We start from the raw sequence: 18,538 nt of genomic DNA on the forward strand, positions 1-18,538 counted from the left end.
GATTGTCTGGTGTAAAGCAGCCTTAAGACATAAGTACACATTGCAGACACAGGGCAGCAGTTTTATCAGAGATTGCTTTCCATTTCTTCAGTTTCCTCTTAACCTCTTAGAGTTTCTGTATTTACATGTTCAATGTTAATTCAAAATCAATGGGCTTTAGTGAGAGAGGCGAAGCATTATTTCTAGCTATTGCTTCGTAATGACTATGTCACAGAGCAGGTGTAGTGACTACTGAGAACACATCATGTCCCTTATAATGTATGATCCCAGCTTTAAAGTACTTGCTTTGCTGTTATGTGTTTTTTATTCTCTTTTGACCTTGTGTTTCATATAAAGATCATTTTTTGCCATTCGTATTCTGTAGTGCTAATATTTAACTAAATGTCTGTTACATAACCTTGCAGGGGGTCTGGTTGTTTAATAAGTAGCCTGCATTGTAATGAGCTCCCAATAGATCTGTTTCCTTTGTGTGATGTTGATACATTAAAATTAAGTGTTAAGCGTCTGACTATGCAGAAAAAAGCAGAGTGGATTACTGCTTTCATTACTTTTAATGAGCATTATATCATGGCAGTGTATAAAGTTATTTTTTACTTGTAAGTGCCATCACTGCACTACATTTGTAATTTAGCCTGAAGCTACAGTAATGGCCAAAAGTTTTGAGACTTCTGCTTTACACGCTACGATGTCGCTAAAGCGATCTCGTTGGGGTCACGGATTTTGTGACGCACATCCGGTCGCTTTAGTGATGTCTTTGCGTGTGACTCCTATGAGCGATTTTGAATCGTCGCAAAAACGGTCCCGCTCATTGGTGACATGGGGGTCCATTCTCGAATATCGTTGCTGCTGTAGTAACGATGTAGTATGTCGTTCCTGCGGCAGCACACATCGCTCCGTGTGACACCGCAGGAATGAGGAACATCTTACCTGCGTCCCGCCGGCAATGAGGAATGAAGGAGCTGGGTGGGATGTTACGTCCTGCTCATCTCCACCCCTCCGCTTCTATTTGGCGGCCGGTTAGTGATGTCGCTTTCCTTAGAAAGGAGGCGGCTCGCCGGTCACAGCAACGTCGCTAGGCAGGTAAGTAGTGTGACGGGTCTGGGCGATGTTGTGCTCCACGGGCAGCGATTTGCCCGTGTCACACAACCGATGGGGGCGGGTACCCACGCTAGCGATATCGGTACCGATATTGCAGCGTGTAAAGTGGCCTTAAGGTTGCTTTCACACATCCGTTTTTTTTCTGAGCGGCACAATACGGCACTTTGCAGAAAAAACGCAACAGTTTTTTTTTGCCGCTGGTTGCGTTTTTGCCGCATAGACTTGCATTAGCGCTGTATTGTGCCGCATGGCCTTGCGTTGCGTCCGTTTTTTGCCGGATGCGGCATATTTAGCCCATGTGGCGGCCGGATGGAACATTGCCTGGCACGTTTTTTTGTGCGACGAAAAAAACGTATCGCACGGGATCCGGCGCAATGCGGCGCGATTTACAATGAAAGCCCATGGACGCGCAAAAACCGCATCCGGCCGCCGTTTTTTTGCACTGCGCATGCTCAGTACCAAGCCGCATCCGTCAAAAAACGGATGGGACGCATGGAAACACGTATGCAACGGATCAGTTTTTTTCGCCGCATCCGTTGCATAGGTTTTTGAGCCGGATTGAGCCGCACTGCAAAAACCGGATGTGTGAAAGCAGCCTTACACAAAAGAAAGTGTTAAAGAGGACAAGGAAAGTGATATAGCTCTGTCATGCTGACTTGAATAATAAGAGCAAACTTGTTACTTTAAAAGAGGGGGCTAGAGCTTGAAATCATTCTCCAGTTTTGTTAACCGCTTACCTACAAAGAAATGTGTGCAATCATTATTGCTTTGCATTAATAGGGCTTTACAAGCAAGGGCATTGCTGCTTGTGAGATTGTCCTTAAAATAAACCATTTCTCAGATAATTAACAACCTAAGTGAGGGAAGTTCAGCTGCTGTGAAAAAGGCTTTAAGAAGTAAAGTTTATAATATCATCAGCTTCTTGAGTGACAGCAGCTGAGGAGCAGATAATATCTGGGGGGGTATTCCTAATTATCAACCTCCCCCTGTTAGAATTAGCATAAGCATTATACAATCGATTTACCTTTTCACTAGCAGGTCCTGTGAGATCATACCCATATGACTAGAAGGGTTGGGGCCTCAGCCAACAAAGACAATACAGGAAGCAACATTTTTCTGTTATCTGAGAACCCGCCCCGCTAGTGAAAAGTTAAATCGATTGTATAATACTTATGCTAATTCTAACAAGGGGAGGGGATAACTAGGAATACCCCCCAGATATTATCTGCTCCTCAGCTGCTGTCACTCAAGAAGCTGATAACTTTATAAACTTTACTTTCTTGGATTTCAAAACCTAAACATCCGAGCTGACCACTAATGGTATGTATATAATCAGCCTGATAGTGCCAGTATAGCTCTGGCTTTAGGTTATATACAAAAATCCTGGTGACTGGTTCCCTTCAACCCCTTAACGACCGCGGCCAGTAATATTACGTCCTAGCGGTCATAGTGTTACTGCCCACGATCTGCTGCCGGCAGCATGCAGTGATTGGCGCACATCTCAGCTGATTTTCAAAGCTGAGATGTGTGCCTGCTAGACACGAGCAGAATCGTTATCTGCCCGTGCCGTTTAACCCCTTAAATGGTGCTGTCAATATGTGACAGCTCCATTATAATGGCATCAGTGGTAAACATTTACTTACCGGCCGATACCGGAAGTCACGTGACGTGATCACGTGGCTTCCGGTGGTTGTCTTAGTAGCACAGTGTCATATGATGACTCCTGTAGCTCACATGAATTACTGTCAGTTTCACGCGGCCGAGAGCTGGGTAAGACATGAAATAAGTATATCTGCTCTTCACAGCTCTGTAGTTCTGATCAGCAGATATGGCAGAGCGATCAGATTGCTGATCCATATAGTCCCCTAGGGGACTAGTAAAATAAAAAAAAAAGTGGAAAAAAATTAAAAAATCTAAAAGTTCAAATCTCCCCCCTTTCGCCCCATTGAAAATTAAAGAGTTAAAAAAATAAAAATATACACATATTTGGTATCGCCGCGTTCAGAAATGCCCGATCTATCAAAATATAAAATCAAGTAACCTGATCAATAAACGGCGTAGTGGCAAAAAAATTCCAAAAGCCAAAATTACGTTTTTTAATTGCCGCAAGTTTTGCGCAAAATGCAATAACAGGCGATCAAAATGTAGCATCTGCGCAAAAATGATATCATTAAAAATGTCAGCCTGAGATGCAAAAAATAAGCCATCACTGACCATAGATCCCGAAAAATAAGAACGCTACAGGTCACAGAATATGGCATAAAACGTGCGCCACTTTTTTCGGACACACTTCTGATTTTTTTTAACCCCTTAGGTAAAAGTAAACCTATACATGTTTGCTGTCTATGAACTCGCACCGACCTCAGGCATCACACCAGCATATCAGTTTTACCTTATTGTGAACCCAGGGAATAAAATATCTCAAAAACAATAGTGCTATCGCACTTTTTTTGCAATTTTTCCGCATTTGGATTTTTTTTGCCGTTTTCCAATACTCTGTATGGTAAAACTCATGGTATCATTTAAAAGTACAGCTCGTTCCGCAAAAAATGAGCCCTCACATGACCATATTGACTGAAAAATAAAAAAAAGTTATGTGTCTCGGAAGAAGAATGGCGAAAAAAAAACGAAAAGCGAAAAATCGGCCGGTCGTGAAAGATTTAACACTTCTGTCTAAAGCTGTTGTGTTTTTTTGTATTTGATTTCTTACAAAAACCTCTTCTCAGAGTGTTAACTGGGACTTTTTACAATTTACATACCTGGTATAGACCTTTTTGCATAACTACGGTAACCACCTTTTAAAAGTAGCAATAGAGATGGAAAAATGCAAGAAAGAATAATAAGTTTTGCACAAACAAAATCTGTGATAAAATTTCCAACCATTTTGGTGGCTGAAATCTGGCTGCAAAAACCTCCCACAGCATGTAAATGTATAAATAAAAGTACACATTATTGTCAATAATCGACCATATCAGGAAAAAAATAAGTTATTTAAAACTTCGTGGAGAGGGACGGGTTTCTAAACTTCACTTAGTTACACACCTATGTAGTTACCTACAGGACAGAGGCCATGTTTAGCACTTTAGTTCCATTTTTATTCATGCCTTAAGCCTGCTTTACACGGGACGACCGATCGTGCGATTCCACGATCGATCGTACCCACCCCCTAGTCATTTGTGCGTCACGGGCAATTGATTGCCCGTGGCGCACAAACTCGTTATCCCCCGTCACAAGTACTTACCTCCCGGGCGACGTCGCTGAGGGCGGCGAACATCCACTTCCTGAAGTGGGAGGGATGTTCGGCGTCACAGCGACGTCACGCGGCGGCCGCCCAATAGAAGTGGAGGGGCAGAGATGAGCGGGATGTAAACATCCCGCCCACCTTCTTCCTTCCACATAGCCGGCGGGAGCCGCGGGACGCAGGTGAGCGATGTTCATCGTTCCCATGGTGTCACACGGAGCGACGTGTGCTGCCACGGGAACGATGAACACCCGGCGCCATGTTTCATAAACAATTTTATGAAACCTAGTGACGAGTACACGACTCACGATTTGTGAGCGATACTGCGTCGCTAGGAGGTGTCACACAGGCCGACGTCGCAAGGGACGCCGGATGTGCGTCACAAAAACCGTGAGTCCGATGATCTATCGCACGATAGATCGTCTTGTGTAAAGCACCCTTTAGATTGAGTCCTTTTTCAAGAAGATGTGTCGTTAAGGCTAGGTTCACATTTCTGTTGTTTTGCATCAGTCACATGCGTTGCTTGACGCTTGTGACTGATGCATTGTACAACGGATGTCAAGAATTAGGGGTACTTTACACGTTGCGACATCGCTACCACTATATCGTCGAGGTCACATCGTTAGTGACGCACATCCGGCGCCGGTAGCGACATCGCAACGTGTAAATTCTAGATGGAACAATGAACGAGCACAGAAGCGTACAATCTCGCTGATCTGTGTAGCGTCGGTCATTTCCATAATGTCGGATCGACCACAGGTACGATGTTGTTTGTTGCTCCTGCGGTGTCACACATCGCTGTGTGTAAACCCACAGGAGCGACAAACATCTCCTTACCTGCCTCCACCGGCAATGAGGAAGGAAGGAGGTGGGCGGAATGTTATGTCCCGCTCATCTCCGCCCCTCCGCTTCTATTGGGCGGCCGCTTAGTGACGTCGCGGTGATGTCGCCGTGACGCCGAACGCACCTCCCCCTTGAAGGAGGGATTGTTCGGCAGTCACAGCAACGTCGCCGACCAGGTATGTGCGTGTGAAGCTGCCGTAGCGATAATGTTCGCTACGGCAGCAATCAACACATATCGCATGTGCGACTGGGGTGGGTACTATCGCGCTGGACATCGCTAGCCGATGCTAGCGATGTCGCAGCGTGTAAAGTACCCCTTAGAATTCATTGTCGGACTCCGTTGTAAAAGAGATAGCGATGTGCGACTGGGGCGGGGACTATCGCACTCGGCATCGCAGCATCAGCCTGCGATGTCGCAGTGTGCAAAGTGCCCCTAAGAGTTTAGATATTATGCACATTCAGGATGCTTTCCACACATGCAAAAGGAGTTCTATGAGGTCTGTCCTTTTGGATCAAAAACGACGACAAATTTGCTTTTGTCAGTTTTGTGTCAACACTGGTCTGTCTCCTTTAAATCATTAATTTAAGTGGTTAAGGAAGCACGTTGGTCTTTCCTTTACATACTTAATTGGCAGGAAAGTTATTGGATTTTGGACAATGAGGCTTGCCTTAATCCTTAGATTTTATGTAAAAGATTGTACAAGAACTTCGATCAAAATGTCTTATGTCAGTGCCTAGGATGTCTACTAGTCTGGGATACCTCTTCTACTGTGAATGGAGACTCACAGTATGAATTCACTTTTATGGGAATTCTGAAAATGGCTCTGGAATTCCTCTTGGCTATTTAATGGAGCTGGCCCATGAAAACAAGTTATCTCCTATCCACTTGATAGATGATAACTTGTTGATGGGTTGAGACTCAGACCAATCAGTAGAACTGGGCACTTTTATAATGGAGCTGCAGTGCTCAATAGCTGCTCAATTCATTCCCTTCGTGGCTGCCAAGGGTTACGTTTGGCTTTTTCTGACAGTCCTAGGACGTTTTGCTTTATTTTTGATATAGATAAAAGTTCCTCACCAGGGATAAAAATTCCTTGATCTTCTAGTTGGTACAGGCCCCAGTGATGGGGCACCCACTGATTAACAAGTTCCCTCTGGGGTTGGTTCAACTGAATTCACACATCCTATATCCATTGGCCACAACAGCCGTCTATGGTTACTGGACAGCAGAGGGAGTACTTCCTTTTACCTGGCTCTGTCTTCGGCTCTTCTTTTCATTAGCAGGCCTATTGTGACATCATCAAAAGATGAGCCGAAGATGTTGCCATGTAGAAGTCATTACTCCCTTTCCTGACCAGTGGCTAAAAACCACTGTCATGGTTGATGGAATGGGACATGCGAATAAATCTGTATCAACTCTAGTCATTTTCTATACTTTTATCATCCTCTTTTCTTGGTAAATCTTTTTCATGTCTTCTCCTCAGTTTGAACCAATGACCTTTTGCTTGGGAATCAACCTAATAACACAGACCTATTAGGGAATGTGAGAACAGGTTGTAATTTGTAGTATACAGGAAGAAAAAGGTTTTTCCATCACAAGGAGCAAAACAGTCACAATGCAGTGACATGACAAGAATCTACATAACTAATCATATGCTAAATAGTTGCAACTCACATTTTTGTATGAGATAGCCAAGATGATTGTCTAAAAAATCCTCTTGTTCAAAGCTGTAGTGGATGGTGAGATAGGAAATCAAAGGTTCAAAACATTTCTACCCTTTTACTCGTCAGTTTATAACTTGAATAGGTGATTAATTGTTTTCACTGGATAGCCTCTTTTATTCATTTACAGTTGCAAACAAAAGGGGCCTGTTTTCAGGATAGATGATTGTCCAGGAAGAAGTGGGTCCCCCATTTATCATACATTTATATAGGCTACATGTGGGAGAGGGGGAAATAGGTTATATAGGCTATATGTGGGAGAAGGAGGACTTGGCTATATATTGTATGCTATATGTGGGAGGGAGAGATAGACTATATGTGGGTGAGGAGGATTAGGCTATTTATTCTATATGTGGTACAGGGGGACTGACTGGTCTAGATAGGCTATATGTGGGGGATGGGGACTTTTTTAAAAGAGATCAAAGCTTCATGCAAAGGGGCACAGATGAGCGTGTCCAAGAAATTCAACATAATTTACTCCACAAAAGTGGTGTAAATAAAACAGAATAGAAAGCCAGTCCCTGATTGTAGTGAATTTCTTTCTTGTTTATTTATGTGATTTTGTCTGATGAAGGAGATGGAATCTCCAAAATGCGTTACACATTAAAATCACCTTAAGGTTTCTTGGGATTGCCTGTCCTGTACCCGGCAGTGCAACATTTACCCTATCATCTCCGCTTCTTCTTTAAGTTCATTAAGAGGCAAACGCTATTTTATAACACATTCACACATCAGTATTTTTGCATCACTCTATGTGTGCCAAAGCCAGGAGGAACTCACAGAGAAACACTAGAATTGAAAGAATGACAGGTCTTCTGTATTTCGGAGACACTCCTGATTTTAGCAAATACTCATCAAAAATACTGATGTGTGAATGAGGCCTTACACATTATATTGTGTCTCCCGTATAAGTGCGCAAGGCTGGAGTATGAACAGGTAAAATGTCTATGTAGAGTAGCAGTAGAGGGGCCTGTGGAATCAATTCCTCCTGTGGGTCCCAGGCACTCCAGTCCAACACTGCATTATTGGCATATACGTGATACAAGTCTGAGTGGGAATGCACCATTAAGATTTATGTAAACACATTATACTTTCTAATACTATAAAAAAAAATTGGAATTTCAGGTGATTCATCATTACCCCGATATATCATTGCCTTTGAACCTGTTTTTGTCTACTTTTCTCTATTTTCCTCCTTTTTTGTATGCACCTAATTAATTGTTCTCGTTACACCTTTTTAAGTATATTGTATATAGATGCTGCGACATCCGAAACGCGTAGATAATTACTGAATGTTGGGCAGTGCTGTTACTGGAATAATATAAATGGATACGGAGAGCGCAGGATTGTGAAGCTGGAGTTCTTTTGGAATATTTTATATGTGCTTGTCTGTTTTTTTATTTTTTCTGCTTTGTTGGCCAGAATTAAGTGATGTTTTCACCTGACTCATCAGTTACTACTTTATAAAAAAAAAAGAGGTGGTATATTTGGCACAACTCTTCTCCGGTCCTCCATTGATTGTTTTTCTGCACTTCAAAAGCCATATTTGTTGGGGCCTTTTTTAAAAAATTGCAACCTTTGTGCTCCAAAAAGTCACAAAAATCAAAAGTAAATGGCACTTTTTATATATATATATATATATATATATATATATATATATATATATATATATATATATATATACACAGTACAGACCAAAAGTTTGGACACACCTCATCGCTAGAACAACTGTTAAGGCTGGACTCACACGAAAGTATTAAAAAACGGTCCCATTCTCATTTGCGAGAGTCGGACGAATTTTTCTCACTTGTCATCAGTGTGCACTCAGTGTGCTGTCAGTATGCTGTCAGTATACAATCCGGTTTTTTTGCACAGCAGCTGTTACTCATTTACAGTCATGTACAGGAGAATTTACAGTGTTCTGTGCTACATGATTGGATTGCATTTAGAAAAACGGATGTCATTAGGATGGTCCGTGTGCCGTCTGTGTGACATCCGATTTTTCCTCGCACCCCTTGACTTGTATTGGCGAGCCTCGGACGTATTCTGGATCAAATCGCAGCATGCTGCCGCTTTTCTCGCATCCAGAATCTGGATGCAAGAAAAGCTGACCAACAGCTCTCCCTCATTGACTAGTATTGGTCCGAGTGCAATGCGAGAATTTCTCGCATTGCTCTCGTCCGTTTTTGTCGCTCGTGTGAGCGTACCCTTAAGAGGAGACTTTGTGCAGCAGGCCTTCATGGTAAAATAGCTGCTAGGAAACCACTGCTAAGGACAGGCAACAAGCAGAACAGACTTGTTTGGGCTAAATAACACAAGGAATGGACATTAGACCAGTGGAAATCTGTGCTTTGGTCTGATGTGTCCAAATTTGAGATCTTTGGATCCAACCACCGTGTCTTTGTAGAAAAGGTGAACGGATGGAATCTAGATTCCTGGTTCCCACCATGAAGCATGGAGGAGGAGGTGTGATGGTGTGGGGGTGCTTTGCTGGTGACACTGTTGGGGATTTATTCAAAATTGAAGGCATACTGAACCAGCATGCCTACCACAGCGTTTAGTTGGACCATCATTTATTTTTCAACAGGACAATGACCCCAAACACACCTCCAGGCTGTGTAAGGGCTATTTGACTAAGAAGGAGAGGGATGGGTTGTTACGCCAAATGACCTGGCCTCCACAGTCACCAGACCTGAACCCAATCGAGATGGTTTGGGGTGAGCTGGACCGCAGAGTGAAGGCAAAAGGGACAACAAGTGCTAAGCATCTCTGGGAACTCCTTCAACACTGTTGGAAAACCATTTCCGGTGACTACCTCTTGAAGCTCATTAAGAGAATGCCAAGAGTGTGCAAAGCAGTAATGAAAGCAAAAGGTGGCTACTTTGAAGAACCTAGAATATGAGACATATTTTCAGTTGTTTCACACTCTTTAAGTATTTCATTCCACATGTTTTCATTCATAGTTTTCATGTCTTCAATGTGAATCAACAATTTTTAGAGTCATGAAAATAAAGAAAACTCTTTAAATGAGAAGGTGTGTCCAAACTTTTGGGCTGTACTGTATATATATATGAATTTGGTAGAAATACCTCAATACAAAAAAAAAAACAAAAGTGACTAAAAAATGCAAATGATGAATCTGGGCCTTCATCATTTCCAACTGTGCAGCCTTTCTTCTAAGGCTATATAATTTCTTTGGATTTTCTGCCATATTTTCCGATAAACATTCATCTGTTCAGCGTTTGTGTTGGTTCGCTGAACAGCTTGTTGAGCAGAAGAACAGAAGTTCTCTAATGTTGAGTAAAAATTATTGCCATGGAGTGCAAAAATAATTGGACTGGTCAAATACACAGTGAAGTGGAATTAAAAAATAACTAGATTTAGAAATAGCAAAATTTTAATTTGTCATGTCATTTTTTTTATTTTTAAAGCCGCCTGACTTTTGCATTGGGATTCTTAATATTCTTATCTAGAGTAATGCAGATTTACCCACAGTCCTATGGCAAATCACTCAATAAATTAGTATTTTTGTTTTAATCCCACACATAGCTTTACTATGCTCTGTTCATATCATGTTAATGGCCGTTTTTTATTGTATGCATTAGTTAAATTAAAATTCATGTAATAAATTTTTATGTCTGTTTTTTTTCATTATTTATAGGGAGATTCTTCCACAAGTTCTGCCAATGAGAAGTGGCGCTCTGTAGTAGAAGAGATCAAAAACATTTTCAATACCGCTGTTAAAATGCTTTATGAGAAAGGAAAGATAAAATCCAGCCAAGCAAAGAGATACTTATCTTCCGGTATCTATACATTTCTTCTACGGATTCCTTTTTAATGGATACTTCTAAAATGAATGTGTTGTACCTTTATCTTTAGTTTTTCAACTTTTATTTGGTAGAAGAGTATTCAAATTGGCTCTCACAGAACTAAAGAGAACTAATTTGCAAGTTTTATACTTTTTCTTTTGCAAGGATTGTTCCCAAGAAAACTGTCATGCGGTGTTCAGGTCCAGACTCATTAGGTGTCACGGTGGTGTTAGGCTCTGTTCACATAGCAGATACTAAAAGGTAACCTGATGTCTCCTAGTTGTTCAGCCAGAGCTGGGCGTCGGCTGTTTCATATGCTTTGTTCCTCAGTCCTGCAGGAGTTAATTCTTGCTGGCCTGGGGAACTCTGCTAGTAGCTCAGGTTGCTAATTACCAATCACAGCTGTCTCCTTCCTATATAAGATTCTGGACCTTGCTACTTAGCACTGATTATAGCTTCAGCTCTCCTCAGGCGATTCCGGTCTTTGTGGTGATCCAGTTCGTGATAATCTGTATTTGCTATTTTGAGTGATGTGGAAGTTTCCCTGTTGAGCGTTTCCTTCCTTTTTTCTTTATTGTACACATATAGTCTCTCCTTTGTGTTTGAGTGCAGTGTATACGGGTTTTCATTCTTTCTTATCCGTGTTGTTTCTGTGGGGTTTTGTTTCAGACCTGGCTACCATTGAGTCTTTATATTCGCCCAGTGACACAAAAACCCATACACATCATGATTATAAATGTATAAACCATTTTATTTTATAATGCTGTAGGGTATATCAAAATATAACAAAGACATACATAAAAAGGACCAAAGGAAAGAGGTGCTAGAGGGGAGATACCCCACGTGTCCCGGGGAAAATTTAAGGAGAACAAGTCTCCCAGAAATCTGAAAGGCTTTCCCAGGTTAACATCATCACCCGGTGGATAATAACCCCAAATATCAATTAAAGCCTAGTAAACCAATATGGTTCCAAATATAGCCTAGGGGAAAATAGATCCACTTACCAGGGAGGAAAAGCATCCAGATGGCCGGGGTAATGTGATATGATGTTAACCTGGGAAAGCCTTTCAGATTTCTGGGAGACTTGTTCTCCTTAAATTTTCCCCGGGACACGTGGGGTATCTCCCCTCTAGCACCTCTTTCCTTTGGTCCTTTTTATGTATGTCTTTGTTATATTTTGATATACCCTACAGCATTATAAAATAAAATGGTTTATACATTTATAGTCATGATGTGTATGGGTTTTTGTGTCACTGGGCGAATATAAAGACTCCTCTGCCTTGAATTAATGCTATTTTGAGTTGTTGCCTTAATACTTTTTTATGTGGCCCCTTTATGTTTATATTTCTGGCTACCATTGAGCCTACGTCTGAGATAAGGGACAGTGCAGGATCTCAAGTCTGAGGGCAAGCATAGGAACCCCTGTTCTGTCATTTCATACCCCATGACAAAAACTTGTACTTGACTCCATTAAAGGAGTTTCACTTAGCCGGCCAAACTCCACTCTACAATGATGAAGGAAGATGAGGTATGCCTCTAATCAGCTGTCTGTTGAAGCATTTTTGGCTTGACCATTATTCCTGTTATTATATTCAATTTCCCAGACTCGATAAAGGTGTTACTTATAGGGTAGCTAGCTCTTTTAGGTGGCACCTGTGAGATGGTTTTCTATTGTACTGAGACAGTTGATTTGCTTTCTTTCTTCTAAGGAGCACTGACAATTAGAGATGAGCGAGCCTGAAAAGTAACGTTTGGTGTTCATTCCGAACATGGACTTTACAAACAAAACTGTTTTGAATTCAGATTTCGGGTGCTTTACGTATGCCAACCACTCTCTCAGGCATCGATATGCTCGGGTACACTCGGTGCTCAGCCCAGTGCGAGTCTGAATGGCTCGCACTGGGAGTAACACTATCATTATCAGATGTAGAATGCACCACAAAAAAATGGAAATACTCTGACCACTTGCCCTCAGAAGTGTTCTATTTATGGCTGGTTGTATGTGGGTGGAGACCCGAACTGCCCAATTAGTGGCTTCCATTGGGGTTCAGGTCAAGTCTGCATCCCGAAATGGAAAAATCCCGCCCACTCTCCCCCGGAAGTGCTTTATTTATGGCTAGCTGTATGTGGACGGAGACCTGAACTGCCCAATAAGGGACTTCCTTTGGAGTTCAGGTCAAGTCTGTGTTCCCAACGGAACTTTAAACTCTGGCTGAAGCTGCCGAATCGAACTTCAATGGTCCACTCATCTCTACTGACAATGGAATCCATACTCTATTTATTTCCCCAAAAAAGCAAGTATTTCCATGTAGTGAGCAGAAATAAAGTAATGAGGCAGACATTAGTTCATTTATTTTGTGTCACAAATGTCACAAATTACTTTATATCACAATGTTGATGCTTTTTTTGGTGGGTAATGTCCCAAATTAAAAGCAACATCCCTTTCAACATAAAGCCATCTATATATATATAACTAGCTGTAGTACCCTGGCGTTGCCCGGGATAGTAACTGTCTCTCTATCTCAATCCCAGTCTCTGTCTGTGTGTCGCTGTCTGTCTGTCTCGCTGTCTGTCTCTTTTCTTGTATGTCTGTTTCTATCTCTCTGTCTGTATTTGCATCAGTTTGTCTCAATCTCTGTATCTGTCTGTCTCTCTCTGTCTCTTCGCCGTCTGTCTCTTTGCCCTTCTGTCTCTTTGCCCGTCTGTCTTTTTGCCTGGCTGTCTCTTTGTCCGGCTGTCTCTTTGCCCCTCTGTCTCTTTGCCCCTCTGCCTCTTTGCCCGTCTGTCTTTTTGCCTGGCTGTCTTTTTGCCTGGCTGTCTCTTTGTCGGGCTGTCTCTTTGCCTGGCTGTCTTTTTGCCTGGCTGTCTCTTTGCCTGGGCTGTCTCTTTGCCTGGGCTGTCTGTTTCCCGGGCTGTCTCTTTCCCGGGCTGTCTCTTTGCCCGGCTGTCTCTTTGCCCGGCTGTCTCTCTCCAGGGCTGTCTCTTTCCAGGGCTGTCTCTCTCCAGGGCTGTCTCTCTCCAGGGCTGTCTTTCTCCAGGGCTGTCTCTTTCCAGGTCTGTCTCTTTGGGCGTCTGTCTCTTTCCCCGTCTGTCTTTTTCTGTCTCTCTCTATGCATCTCACCACTGACATCTTTTTACCTCACAGATAAGCTTCGTATACTAACAGTTTATTTTGTTCCTATAGCAACCACTGACAGATGCTATTTATAGCCTGTAGCTCCTACCTCCATTCAGTTTAATGGCTGCAGGATTTTTGTAGAGTAACTGGAAAGCGCGGGGTTAAATTTTCCCGCCCAAACATAGTCTATGACGTTCCCTGAGTCACATGGAGTGTCTGTGCAAAATTTCGTGATTGTAAATGCGACGGTGCGGATTCATTTAGTGGACATACACACACACATACACACATACATACACACATACATACACTGAGCTTTATATATTAGACTAGAAGGTGGCCCGATTCTACGCATCGGGTATTCTAGAATTTACGTATTGTGTAGTTCATGTATGATTTTTGTTATATATATATATAGATGTTGTTGTGTGTAGTTACCAAGTGTTTGTGTAGGGGCTGTACATGTTCTGGGTGTTGTCTGGGTGTGACGGGGGGTGAGAGCGGTGTTGTATGTGTGTTGCGTGTGTTGCGTTGTTTGTGGAGCGCTGTGTGTCTGTAGCGTTGTGTGTGTGTTGCGCGGTTTGTGTGTGTGTGGTGTGTTTTGGGGGGAGGTATGTTTTGTGCAATGTGTGTGTTGTGCGGTATGTGCGTATATTTGTGTGTGCCGCGGTGTTTGTGTGTTGGTTGTTGTGTGTGTGCAGCGTTGTCTGTGTGTGTGGGTGTCTGTGTAGGGCAGTTGTTTGTGGTTCCCAGTGTGTGTGTGTGTGGTGTGTGGTGTGTTGTGCAGTGCGCGCGCGTGCGTGCGTGCGTGTGTGTGTGTGTGTGTGTTGGGGGGAGGTGCGCACTCCCAAACGTGCTCCATCCCCCATGCAGCGCACTCCCCATCGTGCTCCATCCCCCATGCAGCGCACTCCCCATCGTGCTCCATCCCCTATGCTGCGCACCCCCCATCGTGCTCCATCTCCCATACTGCGCACTCCCAAACGTGCTCCATCCGCCATGCTGCGCACTCCCAAACGTGCTCCATCCGCCATGCTGCGCACTCCCAAACGTGCTCCATCCGCCATACTCCGCACTCCCCATCGTGCTCCATCTCCCATGCTGCGCACTCCCAAACGTGCTCCATCCGCCATGCTGCGCACTCCCAAACGTGCTCCATCCGCCATGCTGCGCACTCCCAAACGTGCTCCATCCGCCATACTCCGCACTCCCCATCGTGCTCCATCCCCCATGCTGCGCACTCCCTATCGTGCTCCATCCCCTATGCTGCGCACCCCCCATCGTGCTCCATCTCCCATGCTGCGCACTCCCAAACGTGCTCCACCCGCCATGCTGCGCACTCCCAAACGTGCTCCATCCCCCATGCTGTGAACTCCCCATCGTGCTCCATCCCCGATGCTGCGCACCCCCCCATCATGCTCCATCCCCGATGCTGCGCACCCCCCCATCGTGCTCCATCCCCCATGCTGCACCAGCATCAGCCTCTCTGCCCTCAGCATCAGCTTCTCTGCCCCCAGCATCAGCTTCTCTGCCCCCAGCATCAGCCTCTCTCCTCCCAGCATCAGCCTCTCTCATCCTAGCATCAGCCTCTCTCCTCCCAGCATCAGCCTCTCTCTTCCCAGCCTTCCCCAGCATCAGCCTCTCTCCTCCCAGCCTCCCTCCTCCCACCCTCCCCCAGCATCAGCCTCCCTCTACCAGCCTCCCCCAGCATCAGCCTCCCCCAGCATCAGCCTCTCTTCTCTCAGCCTACCTCTCCCAGCCTCCCTCAGCATCAGCCTCCCTCTCCCAGCCTCCCCAAGCATCAGCCTCCACCAGCATCAGACTCTCTCCTTCCAGCCTCCCCCAGCATCAGCCTCCGCCAGCATCAGCCTCTCTCCTTCCAGCCTCCTCCAGCATCAGCCTCCCTCTCCCAGCCTTCCCCAGGATCAGCCTCTCTCCTCCCAGCCTCCGTCCTCCCAGCCTTCCCCAGCATCAGCTTTCCCCTCCCAGCCTCCCTCAGCATCAGCCTTCCCCAGCATCAGCCTCTCTCCTCCCAGCCTCAGCCTCTCTCCTTCCAGCCTCCCCCAGCATCAGCCTCTCTCCTTCCAGCCTCCCTCAGCATCAGCCTCCCTTTCCCAGCCTTCCCCAGGATCAGCCTCTCTCCTCCCAGCCTCCTTCCTCCCAGCCTCCCCCTCCCAGCCTCCCTCAGCATCAGCCTTCCGCTCCCAGTCTCCCCCAGCATCAGCCTCCCCAAGCATCAGCCTCCACCAGCATCAGCCTCTCTCCTTCCAGCCTCCCCCATGATCAGCCTCTCTGCTCCCAGCCTCCTCCAGCACGCCGTGCTCCTCTGCCGACACTCACACACCCGATCGCATACACTCACACACACCCGATCGCATACACTCACACACACAGACACTGACGATATCGCACATACGCGCTCACAGTCACAACATCCGGGAGATATCACATGCTTCTGGCCATGTGATCCTCCGGCAGGTCCTGGAAGCTCACAGCACAGTATCGAGGCCGAGAAGCAAGCGATATCGCCGGATGCTGTGAGTGTGTGGATGCGATGTGTGTGTGAGGTGTGTGTGAGGTGTTTGTGAGAGTGAGTGCGATCTGATGTGAGTGATGATCTGATGATGCGTGTGTGTGTGCTGTTATGTTTGTGCGTGTGGAAGTCCCGCCGCTGCAGGACTTTGATTTACTGGTAACTATGCAAGCATGGTTACCAGCGCAACACGTCCCCCGCTCGCACGGGAGCCCACACCAGCATACGGCGGCGTACGCTGATGTGGGCTCCCGTTGGTGAGGGGGGAAAGGGGGGGGGAGTACAGTACTCACCTGGGATTCGTGGCTCCGTGACCGTGTCAGTTTGGGCAATGCGGGGGGGGGGGGGGGCGAGAGCTAACGTCTATTGCGTGAGGGGGGCGGGGCGTGGCGTGGCACCAGCATACGGCGGCGGCGTACGCTGATGTGGGCTCCCGTTGGTGAGGGGGGAAGGGGGGGGGAGTACAGTACTCACCTGGGATTCGTGGCTCCGTGACCGTGTCAGTTCGGCAATGCGGGGGGGGGGGGCGAGAGCTAAAGTCTATTGCGTGAGGGGGCGGGGCGTGGCGTGGGCGAGTTGCCAATGCCTGCAGGGTGCCGGGGCGAGAGGCCAATCTGTGGAGGGGGCAGAGCCTGGGCGAGCGGCTGGCCAATCCGTGTGGGGGCGCAGCCGGGGCGAGAGGCCAATCCGTGTGGGGGGGCAGGGCCATGGCGAACCCAGCGGCCAATCAGCTTTGTGTCACCGTAAGGACATGTCATGGTGACACAATGTCACCGTGACACAATTTTGGAGCATGACAGACATACAGAATAAGGCAATTATATATATAGATTGCCTTATTCTGTCTGTCTGTCACCAAAATGACGTCATTACAGTGACAACCGTCGCATTGGCCGCTGGGCTCGGCCTGGCCCCACCCCCCCGCATGGATATGCCGCTCGGCAAGGATTGGCCGCTCGGCCAGGCCCCGCCCCCTCACGCATTTTAAAATCGGCCTGGCCCCGCCCCCGCACGCATTTCCCGAACCCACACGGAGCCCCGACTCCCAGGTGAGTGCTGCACCCCCGGGAGCCGACACCAGCAAGACAAAGTGGAGAAAAGGCCGAATGTGTGAAACCACTAGCTTACCCCGGCTCCCGGCACACGTGTGCCGGAGCCGGCGTAGGCTGGTAACCATGGTACACATTGGGTAACTATGGAAACCGCTTTTCATAGTTACCCGAGCCCGGCCCCCGCACGGATTAGCCGCTCGGCCAGGCCCTGCCCCCCCGCACGCATTAGACATTCGGCCTGGCCCCGCCCCCTGCACGCATTCCCCGAACGCACACGGAGCCTCAACTCCCAGGTCACTGCTGCACCCCCGGAAGCCCACACCGGCAACCCAGCCGAGACATACCGTTGTGTTGCTGGGATCGTGCCGGAGCCGGCGTACGCTGGTAAACATGGTACACATCGGGTAACCATGGAAATCACTTTGCTTAGTTACCCGATTGTGTACCTTGGTTACCAGCGTATGCCGGCTCCCTGCCCATTATGATCGTTGCTCTCCCGCTGTCAAACACGCCGATGCGGGCTGCACAGCAGGAGACCAACAAACAAAAAATTAACCAGCACTGTCGCTTTGAATAGTTACCCGATGTGTACCATGGTTACTAGCTTACCCCGGCTCCCGGCACACGTGTGCCGGAGCCGGCGTACGCTGTTAACCAGTGTACACATCCGGTAACTATGGAAACCGCTTTGCATAGTTACCCGATGTGTACCATGATTACTAGCTTACCCCGGCTCCCTGCCCATTCAGATCGTTGGTCTCCTGCTGTCAAACACGCTAATGCGTGCTGCACAGCAGGAGACCAACAAGCACAAAATTAACCAGCACTGTCGCTTTGCATAGTTACCCAATGTGTACCATAGTTACCAGCTTACCGACGTACGCTGGTAGCCATGGTACACAATCCTGTAACTATGGAAAGCGCTTTGCTTACTTACCCGAATGTGTACCATGGTTACCAGCTTACCACGGCTCCCAACACATGTGTGCTGGAGCCAGCGTATGCTGGTAACCATGGTACACAATCAAGTAATTATGGAAAGCGCTATGCTTAGTTACCCGATTGTTTACCATTGTTACCAGCGTACGACGGCCTGCTAACCTACATACACATTCTAGACTA

The 18,538-nt window shown here is 46.3% G+C and overlaps 1 protein-coding gene across 1 annotated transcript in view; it reads left to right on the top strand.

Moving 5' to 3' along the window:
- Window positions 1-18,538, top strand: part of NWD2 (NACHT and WD repeat domain containing 2) — a 339,135-nt gene that overhangs the window by 307,086 nt on the left and 13,511 nt on the right. The window contains exon 5 of the mRNA XM_075346953.1: window positions 10,566-10,707. Within this exon, the coding sequence (XP_075203068.1) occupies window positions 10,566-10,707 (142 nt within the window). The remainder of the gene's footprint in view (window positions 1-10,565; window positions 10,708-18,538) is intronic.

This window comes from Anomaloglossus baeobatrachus, chromosome 1, assembly GCF_048569485.1.
Source record: "Anomaloglossus baeobatrachus isolate aAnoBae1 chromosome 1, aAnoBae1.hap1, whole genome shotgun sequence".
NCBI classification, from domain to species: Eukaryota; Metazoa; Chordata; class Amphibia; order Anura; family Aromobatidae; genus Anomaloglossus; species Anomaloglossus baeobatrachus.